The 15,078-nt window shown below is 36.6% G+C and overlaps 1 protein-coding gene and 1 long non-coding RNA gene across 2 annotated transcripts; both read right to left on the reverse strand.

Moving 5' to 3' along the window:
- Positions 1 to 310: 310 nt before the first annotated feature.
- Positions 311 to 1,834, reverse strand: LOC133823945 (uncharacterized). The gene has a single exon (XM_062256803.1). The coding sequence runs from the start codon at positions 1,832 to 1,834 to the stop codon at positions 311 to 313; it is 1,524 nt and encodes a 507-aa protein (XP_062112787.1).
- Positions 1,835 to 5,143: 3,309 nt separating this feature from the next.
- Positions 5,144 to 5,735, reverse strand: LOC133821064 (uncharacterized). The gene is made up of 2 exons (XR_009887295.1): positions 5,644 to 5,735; positions 5,144 to 5,321 (listed from the first exon to the last, which is right to left on the reverse strand). It is a non-coding gene; the product is annotated as an uncharacterized LOC133821064 (long non-coding RNA).
- Positions 5,736 to 15,078: the final 9,343 nt, after the last annotated feature.

Raw genomic sequence — 15,078 nt, forward strand, 5'->3', positions numbered from 1 at the left:
AATGCAAGTCCTAAAAAATCTGGTTGAGTGCCTTTAAGTAATTTTTTAGGACTCTCATTGCGAGTCCTAAATTAATGTTTTTAGGACTCGCATTGGTAGTCCTAAAAAATTTTATTTTTAGTTTTTTAAAAATAATTCATTTTTATTTTAAATTAAAAATAACTTTTTTTTTTTTTGATGAATAAGCCATTGTATTACTCAAAAAACAAACCAATACAACCACCACTTGTGCACCCAATACATATACAAGAACCCACAGTAGTCAACCAGGATAACAGACCCATCATTCCTAATATCTGGCTAATACAGATCAAAGCAACCTGGTAAAAAAATCTCTATCTTTCCTAGAAGCTTTACAAGGAAATATACTAAGCAATCGAAATTTACAATCTCTTTGAATTCTACTAGCTGTATGATGCACTTGCCACAATTTTTGATTCCAAAGTACATCATTTCTTACTCTCCAAAGATGGTATACTGTCGCAGCAAGACAGGAGAAGAATATACTTTTATATGTACTCGACACATGCTTGGCATGATAAATGCAATGCAGGAGCCTGTGGAGATTGATGGACTGTGCATTCCAATGGAGCCAGCCTTTGATAGCTTCTAAACATCTCTTGTTGTATGTACACTTGAAAAAAAGATGTTCTATGTCTTCATTCTCTGCTCCACACAGCAGACAAACCAGATCCATATTAGTATTATATCTAGCAATTCGATTCTTTGTGTGCAACCGATCCCACATGACTAACCACATGATAAAACGATGTTTGGGAGTGATAAATCTATCCCAAACAAATTTCCTCCATGGTACTCGGACTTCAGGAGAAACCAGCAGATTTACACCAAGTTGAATATGATACCTCTGTGATGAGAAAGAAACAGCAGAGATTTTGGCTTTAAAGCAGTCCTTCACAGCTACTAAGCGCTTCCAATACCAACTACAATCTGAGGGACACTTGTAATCCCACCAATTCTTGTCCATCAGGTACACGCTATTAATCCACTTAACAAACAGATTATCTTTCTTTTTGGCAATTGCCCAAACATACTTCCCCATGGCAGCTAAATTCCAATCATGTAATCGCCGAAATCCCAATCCACCAGCTGCCCTTGATGCACAAGTATACTCCCAAGCAATCAATCCTGGTAAATGGGATTCTGAGATGCCTTTCCAAAGAAAAGCCCTACAAATTGCTTCAACATCTTTTATCAATTTCTTTGGTAGAATCATTATTTGAGCCCAATATGAATGCATTGAGATGAGGACTGAATTGATCAAGGTCACTCTCCCCATATAAGATAGATTCCGAGTGCTCCATGAACGAATCCTACTAGTCATCTTCTCCACGATGCATTGACAATCTGCTGCAGAAATTCGTTTAGAACAAATAGGTATCCCGAGGTACCTGAACGGCAGGTAACTTCGAGTGAAACCAGAAGCCGCCAGCACTCTCTCTACAACAGTATCAGAGATTCCATGACAGTATATAGCAGTTTTCTCAGCATTAGGAAGCAAACCCGAAGAAGAAGAAAATAGCTTCAAACCTCTCAACATAAGCATTATTGAAACAAAGTCTCCATTGCAAAAGATAAGAAGGTCGTCTGCAAAACATAAATGATTCAACTTCAGATTTGAACATTTAGTATGGTACTTGAACCCAGGTAATGACCCCACCTTAATCATAATTCGAGACAAGTACTCCAACCCAAGCACAAACAATAAGGGGGAAATGGGGTCTCCTTGTCTAAGTCCTCTTTTTGATGCAAAGAACCCATGTAAAGATCCATTGAGAAGCAATGAGAACTTGGGAGTTATGACACATGCCATTATTAAATCTGAAAAAGATTGAGGAAATTCAAAAGCCTTAAGCATCTCTTCAATGAACCCCCACTCTATTGTGTCATACGCTTTCCTTAAGTCAATTTTTATCATACAGCTAGGTTTGCAGTTGCTACGCCCATATAGTCTCACCAGATCCTGACATACCATGATATTATGGGCAATATATCTTCCATGTACAAACCCCCCTGGTTCTCAGCAATTAAGTCAGGCAAAATTTGTCTCAATCTCGCGCAAATCACTTTCGATGCAGCCTTATATATCACGTTGCAACATGAGATAGGCCGAAAATCACTCACACTTCGCGGACAACTGCTCTTAGGAATAAGAGTAATGGTGGTTGTATTAATGGCCTTAAGGATTTTTCCTGATCTCAAAAATGATAGAACAGCAGATACCACTTCTGAACCAACCAATGCCCAATTATCTTGATAGAAACAACTTCCAAAACCATCCGGACCTGGAGCCTTCAAACCAGGAATAGAGAAAATAGCATCTTTGATCTCCTGAGGTGTGTACTCGGTTTTAAGTAAGCTGGAATGCACCTCAGAAAGTTTAGGCCCAAGGTTGATGATACAATTCTTCACCCGATGCCTGTTCTGCATCTCAGATCCAAGGAGCTGATGATAGTATTGTAAAAAGGCTTCCTGAACAGCAAGAGGAGTATCACACCAGACCCCCTGCGCATCCTCTATTGAAAAAAATCATGTTCTGGATTCTCCTTGCCTTTAGTGACGCATGGAATATTGCTGAGTTTTCATCTCCATTTTTAGCCCAAGAAACTTTGGCTTTCTGAGCTAAAAAGAGAGAATAAGCCTTAAAAACTTTAGCATATTTGCCCCGAGCCACTTGTTCCTCATGCTGTAAACAAGAGTTGTGTGGATCTTTATTCACTTCTTCCTGCAAAACCAGTAATTCCTCCTTTCCTATCATTTCTGCTTTGTGAATCTCATGGAAACCTTCCTTATTAATGCTCTTAAGAATTTGTTTTAGGCGTTTAAGTTTAGCTGTCAACTGGTACATCTCCGTGCCCTCCACTCCTTCCTGCCAACACTTAGCAATTCGCTCACCAAAATCATCTGTATCCTTCCACATTCGAAAGTAGCGAAATGGCTTCTTGCCACTTATCACATCCTGATATATCGAGACTAAAATGGGACTGTGATCAAAGCTTCCCTCAAGTAAAAAGTTAGCTTCCGAAAATTGAAAACAATCTGTCCATTGAGGATTAACTAAGGCTCTATCTAACTTAGAGAAAACTCGATCCTCTGGTTTCTGCTTATTATTCCAGGTGTAAAAAATCCCAGAGTATTTCAGATCATCCAAGCTCACTTTGCCACACAATCTCGAAAATCTTGAGTAGGACTTTTAGTAGATCCTCTTCCCACTCTTTCATTGCTAAACAAAATATCATTAAAGTCCCCCATAACTATCCAAGGCCCCTGGATTTGCAGTGAAATCTCTTCCAAATCCATCCAAAGCTGGCCTCTCTTCTTATCTTCATTAAATCCATACACGAAAGTAACCTCAAATCTGTCCTGTTTCTGTCTTGGGTGCACAACACAGTGAATTACTTGAGCTGTACATAAGCTAATATTAACAGTAAACACACTTGGCAGCCATGCAACAACTATCCTCCCTTTATCAATCCAAGGATTATTATTTGTAAAACACCAATTCGAAAAAAGATTAGAATATAGAGAACCCATGTTTTTATTCTTAACCTTCGTCTCAAGGAGACTCACTAGCCCAGCTATTCTTGAATAAATCAATTGCTTGATTTCTCGATGTTTTTGATGGCTATTGATCCCCCTAACATTCCAACACAATATCTTATCCATTAGAAGTAGAGGGTACTCCCCCCTCTCCCCTAAGACAAATGACAGTCTCCTGCTCTTGACTATTCAGTATATCAAACCTATTCGCCACCTGAGTCTTAACTGGAATAACTTCTTTTTCTATTCTTTTCCCTTCCTCAACTTTTTGAAAGCCCTCCTTATCTACACTTGGTATCAATTTCTCCATGTTATTCACTTTTACTTTAGGCACCCATTGTTGCTTCTCTGCTTCCTTATCTGTGGTCTTCTTCCTACACTGCTTAGTCTCATGCCCCAAACCTGAACAGCTATAACAAACAAGGGGTAGCCATTCATATTTCACTTCCAACTCAATATCCCTATCAAACTCATCTGTAAATGAGATTGAGTTAGGGAATTCCTGAGCAAACACAACCTCTATTAGCACACGAGGATACAACAATATATCCCTGTGCTTGGTTATATTATCAACCTGTAAAGGTTTACCAATCTGCCCTACTATCTTGAATAAGGATTTCTCACCCCAATACTTGATGTCCAACCCCTGTAATTGAATCCAAGTCGGCACACTAGTGATATCATCCTTAGAGAAATCATCTATCGGGTTCCAAGGTTTCATAACCACTGGTTTCCGATAAAAAAAAATATACCCTCCCTGTAAGACCTGATCTCTCTGCTCCAAATTCTGGAATCTAATGATAAAGATCCCCTTAGCAATCAAACCCACCTTAACCACAGCCTCTTTCCACATTCTTCTAGCAAAGCCATCAAGTATATGGAGTGGTGGATTGACTCCCATTACAAAACAGACTATAGATGGTTGCCAGTAGCTAACCTCTTCAGCAATATCATCAAAACTAATTTTCACTTTAGGGGAAGAAACTCGCTCCTGAACACCCTCATTTCCAGATATATTCAGACAATCACCTTGGGTCATCGACTGCCCCATACCATTCGCACCATCAGTAGATCCTTGAACATCCCCCAGCTCAGATGAGGGACCAGCAAAACAGGGTTCCAAATTCTTAACAATATTAGAACGCAATATTGGAGGAGAAACTTTCTTACCCAAGCTTACATCCTGGGCCGTGCGGTTCGCTATCGATACCCAGTCCGAGAAATTCTGTCGAATTGCACTTCGATTTCTGAACAACTCCTCTGTCTCTTCTGGAGAGTATAGAGTTTCCACCCATGGTTCATCCGGCTCCTTCTCATTGTCAACTTCCAACTCTTTTACTCCCAGTACATCATCCATTGATCTCGTTTTGATGATCCTATCCGAAGAAGATGGACCAGTTTTCTTAGGTTTCGGCTTCGATTTGGTTTTTCCGGCTGCCTTCGCTCCTTTCGCCATAGCTCCGGTGTAGACACCGAAGGAGAGAGAGAGAGAAAGAAAAACCGTTGAGTCTTTTAAGAAATCAGATATTTAAAAATAACTTTTTAAATGAAACATTTATATACAATTTTGAAAACTTATAAATTAAAATAACAAAATTTGTACATTATTTTCAATGAGACACAACAATTAACAGCCATTCTAATTAATTATAAAGATAAACAACAATTTTATATAATTAAATCTACATGAGTCCATAAATTTTCTTAGAAAAACCGGCAGCATATCAACTGCAAATCGGACATCCCCAAATTTTAAAAACCTGCAAACACAATATATAAACAAAATTAGACAGTCTAAAAACAAACACAACATATTAGTTAAACATTAACTAATTTGAAAATGAAACACAAAATACCTAAACTATTAATATACCCTAAAAACATACCCAAAATAAAATAAATTGATAATCTGAAATATTAATCTCTACACTAAAAACATACCCTTGATAATCTGAAATTATTATCTATACACTAAAAACATACCCAAAATAAAATTCAAATCAATATATATAATTCAGAAATAACATTTATATATTAAATAAATATTAAATCAATATATATATAACATTCAGAAATAACTACCGTGGTGGACGGAGGCGCCGAGAACCACCAGTCGCTGTCGACGTCGAGCCCCAGCCAGAAGCCTTGCACCGATGAGCCCCTACATCGCCCGAAGCCGTTGACGAGAAGAACCACCTAGACCGAGCATGCGTCGGCCGAAGCTTGAAGTCGTCGCCCCTGCGTCGCTCGAAGCTGTAGTCGTTGCCGAGAACCACCTAGCCCGAAAGTTCTCTCCCCTGCGTCGCTTGAATCCGCCGCCATTGCCGAGAACCACCCAGCCCGAAGATTTGCGCCACCGTCGGTCGTCGTCCGCAACTGTTGATGATGAGTGGCTAAGGGCTGAGTTCTTTCTGTTGAAGAAGAAGAAGAAGAAGGAAGGAGGCGGTTGAGTTCTTTCTGTTGAAGAAGAAGAAGAAGGAAGGAGGCAGCTGAGAGGAAGGAGGCGGCAGATCTATTAGGTTATTAGGATATTAGGTATTATGTATATGATATAACATTTAAAAAATAAAAATGAAATGTTAAAAAAAAAACATATTGTTAAATATTATTTCCCAACACATAATAATTTTTTTTATTAATTATTTCCTAATAAATAATTAATTAAATGAGAACACTTAAAAAAATTGGTGGGAATTCGAAATTTTTCAAAATTCAAAATTTTATGATGCACATAAGTTTTTAGGACTCGCGAAGAATGTTTTTAGGACTCGGAATACAAGTCCTAAAAACATTCTTTTAGGACTCGCAACGCGAGTCCTAAAAAACTCCAACCTTTTAAAATTCAAAATTTTATGATACACATAAGTTTTTAGGACTCGCGTTGCGAGTCCTAAAAAGTCCAGGAGGTGTTTGTTTAAAAAAAAAACTAAAACTTTTAGGACACACATAGTTTTTAGGACTCGCTCCGCGAGTCCTAAAACAAATTCTATAAGGACTCGCAACGCGAGTCCTAAAAGGTCCAGGAGACTTTTTTAGGACTCACATTTATGTGAGTGTCCTAAAAATGTGTTTTTGTAGTAGTGCAACAGTTTAAAAAAATGAACAGAATGCAACTAAATGGACACATTTGCAATGATTGTTATAGTTCGGGGGAACTTTGTCCAAAAAAAAATTTAAGAGGGCAAAACTCTACAAAGATAATAGTTCGGAAAGCAAAATTATTATTTATTCTAATAATAATAATAAGTTTTAGATTTAAAAGAATTTAAGAATTTGTATGGAACAAAATACTTTTTTAGCTTTTTTTTCTAATTCATTTTGTAAAAAGAAAAGTTAATAACATATGAAATTAAAAAAATTGCTTAATAAAGATTAAAGTTCATCATATATTTATTAGTAAAATTGAAATTTTGAGCACCGAGTTATAATAAATTGTACAATTGAAGGATCTGCTCTTCCATAACCCTGGCTGACGCAACTACCTTGTTGCTAGTAGTCTTTGCACTAAATTAGATTCTCCAAAATGGACATGTCTCTCAGCTTGTGGATTTAATCTCTCGATTTTATTAGCAACTTTGATGTAATAACTCCTTAATTACTGCTGATGCAATGGCCAAATGGTAACAAAGACCACTGATTGTTTTGTTGTCATTTAAGGAACTGTCCCTCCATTTTAAATGGCAACCTCGTTCTAGTCTAATAATTACTCTCTTTTCCAACTAACAAAAAGGGACTTATATTAGCGTGAAATGCCCTTAATTATACACCAACAATGTAAAATGTTAAGAACTATATTTTGATTTATGTATTTATTTTTACCCTAATTATAGAAGCTCCACAGACAAACATTTCAACTAAAAGTATTAAAACAAACACTGGAGGATTTGCATAGGATCTTGTAGCTAGAACGCGATTTACGTATTATTATATGTTATCTACCTACCAAAAAATTAAATCACGTGATCCATGCGTATACGTTAATTAATTAATACATATATACAAATAAATACAATATAGTAATAAAGAGAAAATATTCGGTTTTGTTTCATAATATAATAACAAAGTTACTCCAAAATATGTAGATATCGAGACATTAATTATATCAATTATTGTTCTCAATAGGTCTCTAGTTTATAGGAATTCCATATCTAGATGGAGAATGGTATGTGCAAACAGGAGGTTGGTTTAAATTTTTATATATTATTTATGTGTGATTGTAGTATAATAGTAATTTTTTAATATTATTTTAAGATAATATTTAGTATTTTAAATCATAAATATTATGCAACATTTTAGTTTACATATAATTTATGATTTTTTAAAAAAATTTTATTTTTTAAATAAATGAGTTTCCTGTGGGATTCCCTGCCAGTAGAGGATTCCCTACGCGACTTCCGATGTGGAATAAGCGGGGATGGAACGAGGAGGAGAATTAAAATTGTAAACAAAGACAGGAACAGGAGGATTGGGGAGCACTCCACACTAATTTTTCAACTCGTGTGCATCACTACTAGTCTCTATTATATATATTAAAGTAAATATTTCATTTTAGTACTTTCCTTAAAACCAACTATTAGTTCAAAATTGTACATTTTACCAATTTTGATAAGTATTTTTTTAATAAAAATTTAGAAATATGTTTAAAGTTCTTTAATTTAAACTCCTTTTAGATTTACCATTATATTTGTAAAAACATTATAAAAATAATACTTACCAAAATTGGTGAAAATGTACAATTTTTTAATTGATTTACTAGCTATATGCAAAGTATTGAAAATAGTACTAATTAAACAATAAATTATTAGGTAAGTTCTAGGACAAATAATAGGGTAATATGTATACTATAAAACTATCTCTAACAAAGTGCCAAATTGGTCATATAGTGCTAAAATATATAGCACACTTAAAAAAAATATTCCTCCAATATCATGCCAAATTTGGCAAATGCTAAGACCATCTCCAATACAAGATCTAAAATGTGTGCCAAATTTAGCACAAATAATGAGTTAATGCTATATTTGACCCAATAATTACAATTGTGCTCCAATGTACAAGATGCAAATCAACACAAAAAATCAATAATTTATTTAATATTTGTTGGAACATACAAAAATTAATTTTTTTTATTATTTTGTATTATCCAAATAAAAAATTATATATAGTTGGTCATTAATTATCAACTACTCAATTGTAATAATTAATGGTAATATGGTAAATAAAAAAATATCATTTATTGATGTGCCAAATTTGGCACAATTTTTAGCATGTGCCAAATTTGACACGCTTTTTGGAACACCACTGGAGATATTTTTTTTGTAAGATGTGCTAAATATAGCATTGTACCACCTTTTTAGCACTCTATTGGAGAGGCTCTAAATGTTGTGCCAAATTTAGCATATGTGTTAAATTTGGCACAACCTTTAGTATTTGCCAAATTTGGCACGATATTGGAGCAATATTTTTATTATTTACGTTTATGACATTTTATTATTTTTTGTATCAACGTTAAATGTAAATATAGATTTTTTTTTTACTTCTTTTTATTTCTTTAGTGCGATAATAATAAAATAAGAAAGATAATTATTATTTTTTTTCACATTTTAAATAAATTTCTAATTAGCATATTAATTGATGATTTATTTTTGCATTAATTTTTACAATTATACATTCAAGCACAAATGTAAAAGTTATACCAAATATGTCACTTGTAGACTTTTTGTACTAAATATAGCACAATATTTGCATGAGAGATGGTATAATACAACAAATACTAAATTAATCAAATAAAATAAAATGTTTATCATAAAATTAATAGTACTTACCCCATAAAGAATTAAAATATAAAACAAGTAGTATAACAACGAGAACTTGTTAGGAATATAAAACACCCAAGCAACATACAAAATTCCAAAATCTAATCATGTTACTAAATGTACTTTAATATAAAAATTCTAACTCATATTTCCATAGAACCTTTGCAAAATAAAAAAAGAAGATGAACATGAGATCGGAAGCACTAACCTAAAGTCATTGTTGGAAGAACAGTGGGTTTAGATCTTCCTATATAATATGTATCTCTATGAGAGAAAAGTCTTTATTTTATTCTATGTTAATGAGATTGCAGACATGATAGAATGATACATATATATAGGGGACCACAACCCTAATAGATAATTAGTGATTTCTAATTTTTCCCATTATAAAATTAAAAAAAATATTTTCATGTTTCTACACATTAAATCCAGGACACGTTAATACCATATAATACATATGATATAATTGGTCACTTAATTTTGTATCACACTTTATAGTAGCATTATACATTATACATATGTGCCCATCAAATAGGATTTTAATCCAACAATCTCCCACTTGGGCAACATATATTTCCTTATAAATGTATAACCTTATGAGCTCAAAAAAATTTCTCATATAAAGGTATTCTTTAACAATATTGTTCATCAACCATATCCATATAAGATCAAAGCGGTCCTTGTCATATTAATCATGACTAAACCCATTAATGGTCACATATACAAATGCAGTCAAATGACATAGATCAATCATGGATGCGTAGCATGGAAATTATATGTAATGTGAACCAAACATGCATATTTCCAACTGGTCATCCTTAAACTTTAGTGAGGTCAGAATCAAACATAACAAAACAAAGTGTGTAACGACCCAAAATCACTAATATGGCTCAAGGGCCTTGATTAGTGTGCCGGGAGGGCACAATTGGTTTGTGTGTGAATTTATTAGTTTAATACATGATTCTATGATAAGCATGCTTGTATGGTTATATGAATGTAAATGTGATTATATGTTATAATTGTGAGAACCACATTATTATGTGGGTAAATCTGTAGCATCCGACTTGAGGTGATCCTAGGGAGCTAGTTAGCAGGAAAGTCACAACGGGACCTAATATTTGACTTGGGGCAAGTCAAGGGGTATTCCAGGTATTAGATGATTATTTGGGTTATCAGGTCATGGAAATAAATAATTTGAGATATATTTGAGGTTAGGAAGCTTAAGTGGGAATATTGGGGAATTTTACCATTTTGCCCTCGGGGACGTTTTTGGTACCCCGAGCCCCAGGATTGACTTAATTAACTAAAGTGAGACTAGGTAAAGCTTGGAAAATAGTAGAAGAAACCCCAAACCGACCTTCTTTTTCTCTTCTTCCTTCTCTTATCTCTCTCTCAAGGGAACCTCTGAAAACTAAGAGAATTAAGCTGGAAACTCTGTGATTTGAGCTGAAGTTTTGAAGGATTAGCTCAATTTTAGCTAAGGGATTCAACCAGGACTGAGGTAAGAATGGAGTTACATTTTTTGGTCATTAGAATTCTGTGATTTTCGTTGAGTTCTAAGAGATTTTTGAGTTTTGAAATTGAATAATGGATTGAAGCTAGGAACTTGGGAGTTAGCTCAGAAATTGCTTAGAGAATTGGTTTTGCGTGAAGGTAAGCTCGAATTTATAATTTAATGTTTGAATTCTGGTGTTTTCTTGGCTGGTTTTAGTGTTCTTGAGCATTTTGGTTTCAGAGATTGAAATGGGATTTTGATGAGTTTCTAGGCTAGGTTTTTGCTGGATTATGTTGCTGGAATCATGTTAGAAGTATTGTGATAATTGAGTTATGGAATTAGGATGGATTTGGGCGGTTTTGAGTGAGGTTTGAATGTCAAAAATTGTGGATTTTCTGGGTTCAAGGGGCTGGGCCCTACAAAGCAAGGAAGAGCCAGGAAGGCTCTGAGGTAAGGGAGCGCCGCAGCGCCACAGGGGCAGGGCCGCGGCGCGTGTCTGTGTTTAGGGAGGCCTAGCCCCTGTTTTAAGGGGCGGGTCGTGGCATGGGTCTCAAGGGCCGCAACCCTTAAGAGAATTTTTGGCCTTTTGGAAGTTTTAAGTGTGGGAACCTAACCTAGGGTGCTCGAGATAATTTCCACCATCGTGTTTGGTGGAATTTGATGTCCCGAAAGCTAGAACTTCATCCTAAAATCTTAATACGAATATTAATGGAATCCCTTATCTTGGTTGTGACTAGGTAAAAGCTAGGACTCGGGAAACAGATCGTGCTCAAGGGGCATCTCTCATAATCATAACGTTTGGAAATTAAAGGTAAGAAAACTGAACCCGGTTGTGAATTGACAACGGGACTAAGGGCTCCCTATCTTGTATGCTTATTGAAGGATGGTATTATGCCATGTGAATAATAAACAAACGGCCTAAGAGTGCCAGAGTTTACATTAGCGCACAGGGAGCGGCTCAGCCACTGGTAGCTGAGGACAGCTTATTGTGCACTTAGCTCGGTTTAAGCGGACCAGAGTCAGTGGAGTAAACAGAGGGCATCGAACCTGATTATCATGTGACTTGATTGTTGTTATTATGCGTTGATGAATTTGTTATGTTGAATAGCTGAGTGTTGATTTGTTGATTCTCTGGTTATGTCTATGGACTATTTGATTAATGTGGTATGCTAAGTGTATGAACAAGCTTTAAGGATTATTCTATTGTTATCATTGTTTGTGCTATAATGTTATATTTTCTTGCTGGGCCTTGGCTCACGTGTAACGACCCAAATTTACTAATAAGGCTCAAGGCCTTGATTTGCGTGCCTGGAGGGCAATAAGTGATTTATTGTGCTAATATGTGAATTTGTGTGAGTATGTGATTAGAGATGCATGTTTAGTTGAATTAAATATGCATGTGGGTCCCGTTTGGATATTAGGGGCATGTTTGTAAATTTTAGCCCATTGAGGGCATAAATGTGATAAATGCAATATTCTTGTGTTATATCTGTGTTGCACGATCTGAGACAGTCCTAGGGAGCTGTTAGTCAGAAAGTCACAACGGGGTTGAAAATCCGACTCGGGGCGAGTCGAGGGATATTTTGGGAATTAGACGCTTTATGGGATTATCGGGTTATGGAAATAAATATTTGGCGATATATTTGAGGTTAGAATGTTTAGGAGGGAATATGGAGGAAATTTACCATTTTGTCCTCGGGGACGTTTTTGGCACCCCGAGCTTTGAGGTAACCTTAGAAGCTTAAGTTAAATAAAACAGAATTCAAGAAACACTTAGAAACTTGGAGAAACCGACCCAAGCATTTTCTCTTCTCTCTCTTTATTTTCTCTAAGTCATACCAAGCGAAATTTTGGTGGAAGCTAATCAAAACTAAGGAATTGGGCTGGGAAATCTTGGGAGCTAGAAGCTTGAAGCTTAAGAACCTAATTCAGAGACTCAACTCAGCTCAAGGTAAGCTTTAATCTTAATAAATTATACTGGTTTTAAGATGAAATTCTAGAGTATTGCATGTGTGTGGAGTGAAGAATTGACTTGGAGTTTGATGAGGTTTTGAGCTTGAATTCTTGTTGGGTTTTGTTGCTGAATCCATAGTATAACTTATGTGGTGATTAGCTTGAGTTGTTGGGTTGATTGGATGCGTTTCTGTGGCAAAAATGGAGGATCTTTCTGTGTTCGAAGGGTCGGGCCGCGACATTGTTCTTGCTGAGTTGCGACCCTCCGAAGCATTTTGGTGGTCAGAAAGGAGGGCGGGCCGCGGCATTCCCTAGCTTGGGCCACGGCGCGCCTGCCCTATTTTGGGGTTGCTCTCGGGTTTGGGGGCGGGCCGCGGCATGGCCTCATGGGGCCGCGACTCTTAGTGCAATTTTGGGCTTTAAAGTGTGTTTAGACTTGGGAACTCAAAGGTTAAGGCTCGGGATGGATTTTATCACCTGTATTGATAGAATTCAAGGTCCTGGAAATTAGAATTATGACTCAAAGTTATTTAAGGGATTATAACTTGATGGATGGATATTGTTGGAGCGTTGTGACTAGGGTTTCAGCGAGGCTCGGACTAGAGGACTGTGCTCGGGACATCGGTGCTCGGAAAGCTCGGGACACAGGTAAGAAAACTATTGTACCCGTAGAGCTTGTGTTGCAGGGTATGGCCCTATATGATTGTGTTGCAGGGCATGGCCCAATATGATTGTGTTGCAGGGCACGACCCTATTTAATTGTGTTTATTCATGTTTAAGTATATGCTTAGTTATGCTATGTGTGCATATATGTGAATGAACGGCTAGAGCCGGGAATGGCGAGGGCCGAGAACCGCGAAGGCCGGGAACGACGAAGGCTGAGAACGGTAAGGGGCCGGGAGCAGCGTTTAGCACGTGGAGTGCGAGTTGCCAGGGCGAGACCCTATAGGATACCTAGGATATCCTCGCGGTGCAGACCGCGAACCCGAGGCCTGGTAAAGCACCTTGGACGGCATGGCCGTATATGGTTAGCCTAATGATGGCTTATTTGTATGTTAAGTGTTTGATATGCATGTGTTATCTGCTTGTGAGGGTTTTCTTGCTGGGCTTCAGCTCACGGGTGCTCTGTGGTGCAGGTAAGGGCAAGGGGAAGGTCGACCAACCATGAGTACGAAGAGCATGAAGCGGCGCGTACATGTTTGGCCTGGCTGGCTGCCACGGCCAGGGGTAGTTTTGGGGGATGATTGTACTAAACCTAGATGTTGTCGCTTAGCCGACTCTGATTGTGTTTTCGAGTTTTAAATATTTCTAAACAGTATTTTGGGATCCCAAATGTTAAACGCTTTATGATTTTCAGTAAATGGAATTATTTTCAAAGTTTGTGGCTCTGTTTATGGTTTAATTACACTTTTGTCTTAAAACCTCGATTAGCGAGTTAAATGCATGTTTTAAACTCACTTAGTAACGGTTCTAAGGAAGTAGAGCATTACAACTTGGTATCAGAGTGAGCCAAGGTTTATGGTTTTTGGAGATTGACTGAACATGTACACTCACTGTCAGTGACAAGCTCGACTCAGGGTTGGTTGGTAATGATTGACTATTATGCTTGAATATGTGCTTAACTGCCCTGTTTGCTTGCTTATTTCAAATAGAGCATGATGAATGAGTTAACATATGCATGATGTTAGATTAGCTTATACAGGATCTTTATTTATTTCCATGTATATCTAATATTAAACAAATTAATACGAGATAGCCTAAAACATGTTTCTAAAATTGAATTCAAAGAGAAAAAAATAATAGAATACTTACAGTATACGCAGCTGAATGAAAGAGTCATTCCTCTAGTTTCTCTAACTCTTGTATCCTCTCTGTCGCAGAGTATTATCAAGAAACTGAACCGATCTTCTATTTCTTCACAATATTCCAATGTATCCTTAGAACCACCTAGACTAGTGTGGGAAATTCTCAACACATGAGATAGATATAGAGAGAAGAAGAGAAAATAACAAAGAGGCTTAGAAAATGACTTGTGTTTAGAGAGAATCTAAAACTATTAGAAAATCTGACTTGTGACTTATGTTTTGACTTCTCTCTAAGCACTCCTTTTATAGACTCAATTAGGCCATTTAATTTAATTAAAAAAATCAATAAAACAATAGCCATTTTGAAGCCCTAGGTCGAAATTATCATGGGCTATAGGCCCGTGAAATTTCCCATCTGATTATAAGCACATTGGACTTAAAATCAAGGCCT

The sequence above is a fragment of the Humulus lupulus genome, chromosome 3 (assembly GCF_963169125.1).
Source record: "Humulus lupulus chromosome 3, drHumLupu1.1, whole genome shotgun sequence".
Taxonomy (NCBI): domain Eukaryota; kingdom Viridiplantae; phylum Streptophyta; class Magnoliopsida; order Rosales; family Cannabaceae; genus Humulus; species Humulus lupulus.

Bases quoted from the DNA above. Each gene is read 5' to 3' on its own strand.
- LOC133823945 (XM_062256803.1), bottom strand. From the start codon at position 1,834: ATGGCATGTGTCATAACTCCCAAGTTCTCATTGCTTCTCAATGGATCT.